The 10,009-nt window shown below is 46.8% G+C and overlaps 1 protein-coding gene and 1 long non-coding RNA gene across 5 annotated transcripts in view; both read left to right on the top strand.

Moving 5' to 3' along the window:
• Rcsd1 (RCSD domain containing 1) overlaps nucleotides 1-5,437 on the top strand; it is a 62,293-nt gene extending 56,856 nt beyond the window's left edge. For all 4 annotated transcript variants that reach the window (XM_031388132.1, XM_031388113.1, XM_031388124.1 and 1 more), the window contains one exon: nucleotides 2,320-5,437. In XM_031388132.1, the coding sequence (XP_031243992.1) occupies nucleotides 2,320-2,352 (33 nt within the window). In that variant the 3' untranslated portion in view covers nucleotides 2,353-5,437. The remainder of the gene's footprint in view (nucleotides 1-2,319) is intronic.
• Nucleotides 5,438-9,553: 4,116 nt separating this feature from the next.
• Nucleotides 9,554-10,009, top strand: part of LOC116070900 — a 1,624-nt gene continuing 1,168 nt past the window's right edge. Inside the window, exon 1 of the long non-coding RNA XR_004110622.1 lies at nucleotides 9,554-9,833. This is a non-coding gene — a long non-coding RNA (uncharacterized LOC116070900). The remainder of the gene's footprint in view (nucleotides 9,834-10,009) is intronic.

Below are 10,009 nucleotides of genomic sequence, written 5' to 3'. Positions count from 1 at the left end.
CTGGCTGTCCTGGAACTCACTCTGTAGACCAGGCTGGCCTTGAACTCAGAAATCCTGCCTGCCTCTGCCTCCCAAGGGCTGGGATTAAAGGCATGAGCCACCACCACCCGGCACATCTCACTTCTCTTATTAGGGTTTCCAGACACATCACCACAGGCTTAGTACTTAAAACAATAGAAATGAACTGGCCGTGCTGCTCCTGCCTGTCGTCCCAGCACTCAATGTGAAATGGAAGGTCAGTGTCGATTCGAGGCTAGCCTGGGCTCCCAATGAGTCCAAACGGCCTGAGAAAAAGTTGAAGACCCTGCCTATAAATAAATATGTAAATAAGCACATAAATAAATAAATAGTAAAGGAAATGTACTTTCTCTGAACATCAGAATCGGGACTCTAAAGTTAAGATGTTGATAAACCTGAGCCTCTCCAGATGGCTAAAGGAGCATCTGTCCTTCTGCAGCTTGAGGATACCTCCTCCGATCTTGGTCACCATCTCTGTGTGACCTCCGCTGTATCTGCGTGTCTCGGATTTCCTCCTCTTCTCTCTTACAAGGCAGCAGTCTCCAGATGCAGGATGCGCCTTTAAAGCGCTTGTGCCCTCTGCTTTCTGCATTAAAGCAGATGTGCCCACTACATCTGTCGTGCTCTGCTTTCCAAGTAAGATCAACCTCGGTGCAGGACACAACACTGCCTTCCCTTCTCCGCGGGGCTGGGCTCTGGCCATCCGCTGTCTGCTTCCTGCTGTTGATAAGGAAAGGAAACACTTGCCAAGTGCTATGACACACACATCATCTCAGCACTTGGGAGGGGGAGACAGGCAGAGCAGGGGTTCAAGACCACCCTCAGTCACATAGCCAGCGGAAGGCCAGCCAGGGTCACAGACGCACTGTCCTAGACACTTAAGACACTTAAGTTTGCCAAAGGCACACCTCCACAAAAGGCAATGGGTGTGTCTTCAATCCATCCAACGCCTTAATGGGCCAACCCTGAATATGGATGGCCTTCCTTACCGCCTAACTTGACTGCTTCTCCTAGTCAGTTTTGCTTTCTCTGTTGTCTGACTTGAATTTTTTTTTTCTTCCATAGCAAGAGATACACATCCCCGAGAGCCTGTGTAACTCTGAGTGTTTATCTGAGAGTTCGCTCCCCTGCCTGGGTTTACTGTTTTCTCTTCCTTTCCCTCAGGATATTCAAGCGTCACTGAATCTCGACACTGGAGCCCTTTATCCCTTCTGGTTCTCATGGGGGCCCCTTCCCTACACTCTGCCCGCACCTTCTCTACACAATTGTCTGTCCCCAGGATCTCTTTCTTCTCCCTTCCCAGGCCAGCTGCCATGCCAGCTTTGGGCACCTCTGCCTTCCTTGTGTCTGGAATCATAGCTCACTCCCTCTGAATCCCTGGTCCTCAGACCCACCCTATACATAACGCACCAAATCTCTCTTCCTCTAGTAGACATTGCTAGCCACTCAGCTACCCCTAAAGCTTGGTACTACTTAGAAGAAACTCAGTCCACACTTTTGGGTTTGGGCTCACTGGGCCCAGCTATGACTATTGTCTGGGGGCCCTCTTACCACGTCTCCATCGTCTCCTCCCTGGGTATCCATGACAACCCCTGCAAAAAACACCACAAACTCAGGTACTTGCTTGCACCCAGTCTAATTCACTAGGATGGACTACATCACAAATCCTGGGCACATCTGTAAATGTGTTTACTTATCAGCTAAACAAACAAACAAACAAACAAAAAACTGGTGGAAATAAGTTTCTAACAACATTGGACAAACAGCTCCTTTGCTGGGATTTCAGTCTACATATGCAGTCTACTACTTCTCCTTTGCAGTGCTGGGAACCAAACCCAGACCTTGGGCATGTACAGCCAGGTTTCTACCTCTGCATCACAAAAGACAGTCTTTTCTTTCACCTCTCTCTGTTGCCAAAAATCTTGAATTCAAGGAGGATGACACTGAGTGGGAAAGAGGAGAGGAGGCTTGGAGAGCAAAGCTAGGCTTCAAAGAAGGATGCTGATTAGCAGCCGGAGTCTCAAACTCCAGTCCCTGGGACAGAATCCCAACCTGACCACTTGCTAGTTGTGTAACCCTAGAAAGTCATTTCTGTCTCTGTGCCTTAATAGTTTCACCTGTAACATAAAATTCATAGAACCACCTAATCCCCATGGGTTTGGTGAAGATTAAATGGTGCGTGGATAAATACATCAGGCATATTGTCTGCTGGCTCACTCCTACCTCATGAATTTTTTTTTCCTTATCCCTCACTCTCAAGGAGCTCTGCTGAACGCTGTGTCTTTCTTCCCCTGTTCACAGGACGACATCCCCACCGAGGATACTCGGATGTGATGAAGGGCTCAGGGTACCAGTGATGGGGCCACTGGAGACATCTCCTTGGAAACAGCAGCAGGATTAGCAGCAGTAGCAGTGCACGGAGCCACTGCAGACGCAGAATACACCGAGCATCTGGAGACAGCCCAGGATGCAGGGTGGATTGTCCCCCATAGGCTACACCAACTGTCGCCTCGTTAGAGATGACAGCTGAGGACAATAGAGTTTTATCAACTTGAGTTTGTGTCACTTGATGCACTGACTCAAAGTTAAATCAATTTGCTGCGGTGTCTGCTCCACACAATACTGGCCTTCCTGTTGCACCCCAGGTCTTCCTGCAGCCAACCTCCCAGCTAGGCTCTTGTCGAACTTGTGCAAAGTGACAGCCTTTTTCTATGGTTCTAATGTTTTTATGGTTCTCAATGTAACTTAAAACTAATTTTAGGTAGATAAAGAAGGTAGTCTTGTGGAGAATAAAGTCCTCTAAGTTATACAGAGACCTGAAGAGATATCAAAGCCCTCACAGCGATCTTTCTGCCTGCTCCAAATGGGAAACAGCTGACCAGTTTCAAAAAAACTCAAAGAGATATTTATTAAAACATTTAAAAACTTGTTCCTGCCTGTTCCATGGGCCAGAGCCTTCCCTGTGGCATAGCCTGGCTGATGAGAACAAGGGGAGATGACTGGTCCATCTCATCCCATCCTTGTCGTGGTGCAGGAACTCCCTCGGAGAGGCTGGGTATCAGACGTGGTGGCTTGTGTCTCATTTCCTCCCCTGAAGGTGCCACAGTACGCCTGCCTTGCTCCAGGCATGGATCGAACTTTCCTGCAAGGTTACACTTGAACTGAACCAGGCTGACCTCTGGGAGCGGCATTCAGTGTCTACAGTACAACTTACATCCTGAGAGCAGCCCTCTTAGTTTCTCTATGAAGCTTTTGTTTGTTTGCTTTTGCTTTTTTTTTTTTTTTTTTTTTTTTTTTTATCTCACCATGTAGCCTTCTATGTAGCCCAGGCTGGTTTTGAACTAGTGATCCCCCTGCCTCTGCCTCTGGATTGTAGGTATGCATCATGGTGCCTGGCTCTCAGTAAGCATTTCTCAGATCCAAGTCAAGTTCTTCTCCTGGACTCAGGAGGCATGAGTTGGGGTCTTCAGCCTGTTTTCATCAGGAACTCCTGCTTAGTATCCTGTCTGGGGATAGAGCAGGGTTGCAGGGATGGGGGTCCGTCTGATATCCATTCCTCCGATCACGCCCCCCTCCCTTCATGCACTCCTGCTGAAGAAATGTTAGCCTAAATAAATGATGAATCTTCAGGGTTGGTTCTTATTCTGAATTCAGTAGCTCTGTGTCTCAGGGTGCAGCTCTGTATTCTAAAAGGGATGGTTTTCCTGGAAGTTCATTAGATCACACCAACTCTGGCTTCAGAAAACACTCTCACAAACAAAAGGGCCAAGGTCACAGGTGGTGCCACAATTTCTCATCCAACTTATAGGTTTTCTAATTCCAAGATAGTTTTAATATGTGAGACATGTTATTTTTCAAAACAAATATTAAAGTGGTTTGTAAGTAGTCACAAACTTTTGACCTGGCCAAGACTGACGATGTCATATACATTATAAGCTTTGAACTTTAACAGAATTCAGGGGAAACTATATGTCAGACATTTTTTTTGAAATCTGCATGTTGTCTACCTACTTACTTGTCTGTCACCAGAGATGTCCCCACCCTGAGGAACACACAGTTTTATTTTGTGCATCTCAGTGAATTGTTTCCACACTCATGGGACTGCTTGGTGGACATGGGGCATGGCAACTGTGAATAACTTATGATTGTGTGTGGTGGGAAAGGTGTACAGAAGCAAGGATGGGCTGCAGATGAAGAGGAGACCATGCTCTCCTGAAGTCACTGAGCAGGTAGTGGCAGACAGGAAAGGAGCAACTTTGAAATGTAGTGACACTGTGACACCACAGGAACATGCCTGATGGTGTCAAAGGTCCATCCCCCAATTCCAGCTCCTGTTACTTAACGTCATTTGTTCTAGTTTATGAAAATAGCCCACTCCGTTCCCAGGGGCTCTTTAGTCCCAAGAATTCTCTTGGCATGGTGTTCCTAAAGGGGCAGGTGCTTTCCTGTCCTCCTCATAATGTTTGTGTCCCTTTCTGAAGCACCCTAGACCAAGGGCTGCACTCCTATGGTAGACAGGGAGGACTCCACATTTGGGGGGTGGGCATTGAGATAGGGTCTCACTACAGTTCTGGCTGCCCTGGAGAATACTTTATAGGTCAGGCTGGCCTCAAACTCAAACCTCCTGAGTGATGGGACTAAGGAATGCAGCACTGTGCCTAGAGACAATATTTGCGTTTAAAGAAGATCACCTGCAGCTAGGCAGGTGGTGACTCACACCTGTCATCCCTTCTCTGGGGAGTCCTAGGCAGGAAGTTTTCAAAGACTTTGAGGACAGGATGTAAGCGCAAAGCCTGTCTGTGTCTCGGGTGACACGTTGTCACGACCAGGCTGGGAAGATCTCATTTTTTTGTTTGGATTTCTTTAAGGGTCTGAAAGAAATTCGATTCTTCCATAGAGACGAGCTGAAGACGAAGGCACCATTTCACGGCCCTTCAAGTTCAGCTTGAATTCAGCTTGTACTGCATCCTTCCTACAGGAAGTGGGGAGGTGGGAAGAGGCCTGCCCGATTTAGAGACTGCTTGTTCTTTTCTGTTGCTGTGATAAAACATTGTGAGCAAAAGCAGCTGGGGGAGGAAGGGATTTGTTTAGCTTACACTTCCAGGTCACAGTCCTTCACTGAGGGAAGCCAGGGCAGGAACTCTGGTAGGAACTGATGCAGACATCACAGAGCAATGATCCTTCCTGGCTTGTACTCCCTGGCTTGCTCAACCCTTGGTCCACCTGCCTAGGGATGGCGCCGCCCACCGTGGACTGGACTCTCCCACATCAATCACTAATCAAGACAACTTTCTCACAGCCATAGGTCAGTGTGGGCTGGGCAGTTCTTTAACTGAAGTTCTTTCTTCTCAGGGTGGTTCCTTGTTGTGTCCGGTTGACAATCAATCATTATGTCGACAAATAAAATTAAAATCACGTAGTTCAACTTCATATAGACTTAGTTAAATGGGTGCCTTAGTGTTTCTATGGCTGTGATGCAACACCACGACCAAAGCATCTTGGGGAGAAAAGCATTTATTTGGCTTACACTTCCATTATCATCGCTGAACGGAGTCAGGAGCGAAACTCAAACAGGGCAAGAATCTGGAGGCAGGAGCTGATGCAGAGACCGTGGAGGAGGGCTGTGCCCTTCCACATCCTTACTAATTAAGAAAATGTCCTGGGGCTGGAGCTGCTTTTCCAGAGGTTCTGAGTTCAATTCTCAGCAACTACACGTTGGCTCACAACCATCTGTAATGGGATCCTATGCCTTCTTCTGGTGTGTCTGAAGCCAGTGATAGTGTACTCATGTACATAAAACAAATAAATACATACATCTGAGAGAGAGAGAGAGAGGGTGAGAGAGAAAGAGAGAGAGGGTGAGAGAGAAAGAGAGAGAGGGGGTCCAGTTGGATATTATGGAAGTATTCTCTCAGTTGAAGTTTCCTCCTGTCAGATGACTCTATCCCTGGGTGACCATAAGAAGCCACAGGGGCTGATGATGCCACTGCTACATAGAGATCTCCCCCAACAAAGCCAGCCATGATGGTTTGGGCCTGGGCTCTGTTCACTAGGTAGCGGTTGACTATGCATCAAGTGAAAAGTAATACATGACTAGAAGACTGCATTATTTTCTGGTTAGGCCTTTTAGATTAAACAAAAGTTTAGTGTCACGATGGGCTGGGAATGTGGCTCAGTTAGTACAGTGTTTGTCTAGAACAGAGGAAGGATTACCTTGAGTTCAAGGCCAGCCTGGGTTACTTGGTGAGTTTGAGGCCAGGCTAAGCTAAGTAATGAGACTGTTTAAAAACAAAACAAAATAACAACGACAACCAAAGCAAAACGGACGAAATGTAAAGCCCCACTTGTCACCACACATCTGCTGATTTTTGAGCTCTTTCTCAAGAAAAGCCAGGTACACGGTCTTGGAGCTGGACATCAGCTCTGACTTTCTCTTTCCAGGGTCCTCAGATGATTAACGACTCCAGCTCTTCGTGACATTTTACATAGAAACTCGAAGAAACTACTGGGAAGTAGCCCTATATAATCAGTGCCCACCCTTACAATTGTTCATGAGCTAAAGAATGAGTGGGTTGGGGCTGGTAACAGTACATGCTGCCAAATTCAGCAACCTGAGTTCAATCTCTGGGCCCACATGGTGGAGAAACCTGAACTCCATGTGCTGTCCTCTGATGCTCGCACGTGAGCGCGCGCGCACACGCACACACACACACACACACACTGTAAAAATGTAATCATAACACTGAATTACCTTTTGTTTTGTTTTTCAAGACAGGGTTTCTCTGTATAGCCCTGGCTGTCCTGGAGCTCACCAGGTTGGCCTCGAACTCAGAAATCCGCCTGTCTCTGCCTCCCAAGTGCTGGGATTAAAGGCATGCGCCACCACTGCCCTACATGAATTACCTTTTAACAAGCATTCAAAAGCAAGAGTCTAGAAAGAACTTACAGTTATTACTCAAAGATTATTACAAAGATTCGGAAACTTGTGCCCTTCCAAGAAAAGGATGGTTTCTTCAGGAACTAGGATCCCTGGCAGTAACTAAGACTGTCTTGAGTATCCAAGGAAGCCAGGGCGCTGGGTGGCATTAGGCACTTCTACCATCAAGGCTGGCTTGACTTCCCAGGCGTGGCAGAGCTATCTTACCGATGACGACCTCTGGAAGCATATGGTGGAAAGGCACAGCAGCATCCGCCCTGTGATGCCTCTAGCCGCGTCCCTGCAGCATCCGCCCTGTGATGCCTCTAGCCGCGTCCCTATTCATTCTTGAGCAGACATATTGAAATACACAGTTTAATAAGCCCTGCCTTCTTTGTAGCTTAAAAGCATAACTTATCCTGGAGCTGAAGAGATGGCTCAGTAGCTAAGCATGCTTACTGCTCTTGTAGAGGACCCAGGTTTGGTTCCAACACCCACATGATGGCTCACAACCTCCTGACCTTTATGAGCACTGGGTACATAGGGTGCACATACAGACATAAAACTAAGAAGTATTTAAAAAATATATTGCTTATCTTAATTTTACTCGGTGTATGTTCATTTTGTTCTGAAAACAGACTCTTCCAGTATCCCAGGCTGGCCTACAATTCAGTACCTTGACCTTCTAATCCTCCTGTCTCCAGTTCCTGGGTGATAGGATACAGGCATACATCAGTACCCCTGGTTTATAAAGGTGCTGAACAACAAATCCAGGGCTTTATACAGACTCACCAGCACTCTGCCAGATGAGCTACATCCCTAGCCTGAATCTTTTTTTTTTTTTTGGTTTTTTGAGACAGGGTTTCTCTGTGTAGCCCTGGCTGTCCTGGAACTCACTCTGTAGACCAGACTGGCCTCGAACTCAGAAATCTGCCTGCCTCTGCGTCCCAAGGACTGGGATTAAAGGCGTGCGCCACCACTGCCCGGCCCTAGCCTGAATCTTAAAAGAAAAAAGCCTGGAGGAAGAGGAGGATGAGGAGGAAAAGGAGGAAGAAGAGAAGGAGGAAGAAGAGAAGAAGGAGGAAGAAGAGAGGGAGGAGGAAGAAGAGGAGGAGGAGGAGGAAGAAGAAGAGGAGGGAAAAGACTGCAGGACCCCTGGTGGGAAGTACAGATTTGCAGTTCTTTCATAGTCCAGGTCTGGCATCCCTCCGTCTCCTTACTGGGGTAATGACCTCCAAAATATAACTGGATAAGAAGACTTGACAAATTTGAGAGTCATCTAAAGCCAAATGGGGATATCACTGTTGAAAGTGAAAGAACAGCTTTTCTCCTTTGTAGTATTACACATGTATTATACACAGATATGAGAGGTTAAACTGGATGGTGTTGGCCAAAAGAATATATGAGGCGCCTAAGGACTATCAGGGAAATCAATTGCAGGCAGGCTCCACAACAGGACCGCAGGAATACGGGGAGTCTCCTCAACACTTTGTCAAAATAGCTGCCTTAATCCACGTGGAAGAAATGAATCAACAATATTTACAGCTTTAGACGGTGGGAAAGAGAACTAGACACACCGATCTCTTACGCTTAGGATAAGCAGTTTGCTTCTGGGAGACCAAAAGCCAATGCTTGTTATGCTGGGCTATGCTGGGAGTGGTGGGTTAACTGGAGAACTCACACAGATGTGTATTAGCAGCACAGGACATGGGCACCCCCTCCCAATGAAGCCAGTTTCTATGCCAGGATGACAGTGACACTGGCCCACCCCAGTTTTCTAAAGAAACTGTGTCTCTTGAATGAAGCAGGGTCTGGCCACAGTGGAGAATGCTTGCTACACAGTGAAAGTACCAGGTTCAACGATTCCAAAACCTACACAGGCAGAACTATTTCCAGTTAATAAAGAAATGATTTATGGTGAACAGGGCATCTCTAACAACACTCACTGGGCTATTTTCTTGAGAGACCAGTTTGTAAGATTGGTAATTAGTATTTCAATTTGTCTTTTTTTTTTTTCTTCTTCAAGACAGGGTCTCCGTGTGTAGCCTTGGCTGGCCTGAAACTCACAAAGATCTGCTTGCTTCTGCCTCTGCGGTGGTTCCATGCCTGGTCATTATGCCTTTTACACAGAAATATTCCCTGGTGTACTTTGTTTAGGTTTGCATACAAGATGTACATACGCTTACCAAATGGATCACTTGTTTTATTATTATTATTATTATTATTATTATTATCATTAGTTTTTCTAGACAGGGTTTCTATGTGTAGCCCTGGCCGTCCTGGAACTCACTCTGTAGACCAGATTGGCCTCGAACTCAGAAATCCGCCTGCCTCTGCCTCCCGAGGGCTGGGATTAAAGGCGTGTGACACCAGTGCCCGGCTGAGTCACTTATTATTATTCATGAACATTTTCATATGTATCTATTTTGTTTGTTGAGCCTTAGTAGAGCAGTAGCCAGCAAAACGATTTATTTGCTGGTCGGCCTTTATTGTTTATCGAAGTCAACATGCTTCAGACTAGCACTTCCTGTCCTATATTTTTCAATTAACTTTGTGTGTGAATTTTGGAATAATAATGATAATAATAATAAATAATAATTTTTGAAGCAGGAGCTTATATAGCCCAGGTTGGCCTTGAATATAAGGACTTGAGATACAGAGAAGTTTAGTAGCATTAAGTGGGAAAGAGAGGGTTAGGGGGAGAGAGGGGCCGAGAGGCTGGCACGAGCCAATGAGAGGACCCACGTCGCCAGCTGGACTCTCGGAGAAGTCGGACCAGGATACAGGACAAAGCCATATGCCCTGAATCCATGGTAGCCTAAGGATGGAAGAAAGGATTTGAAAACGAGGAATCGCTACAATCCCGCCCTAATGCATTAAGCATGTCGAGGGCATGAAGGTTGGTGGGAGAGAGCAGGGACTAAGGCTAGCCCAGTTTGAACGCCTGGCTGGGGGGCCGAGACCAGTCTGAGACCTCGGAGTGAGGAGTGCTGCTGGACCGGACAGTGGGACCTAAGGCTCAGATTTGCCATTGTGACCCCACCGCACCCCGCTTTTCCGAGCTACCAGCTCCCA

The sequence above is a fragment of the Mastomys coucha genome, unplaced genomic scaffold, assembly GCF_008632895.1.
Source record: "Mastomys coucha isolate ucsf_1 unplaced genomic scaffold, UCSF_Mcou_1 pScaffold1, whole genome shotgun sequence".
Lineage (NCBI taxonomy): Eukaryota > Metazoa > Chordata > Mammalia > Rodentia > Muridae > Mastomys > Mastomys coucha.
The sequence above is the reverse complement of the archived record's forward strand: the minus strand, read 5'-3'. Positions and strand labels throughout refer to the sequence as shown.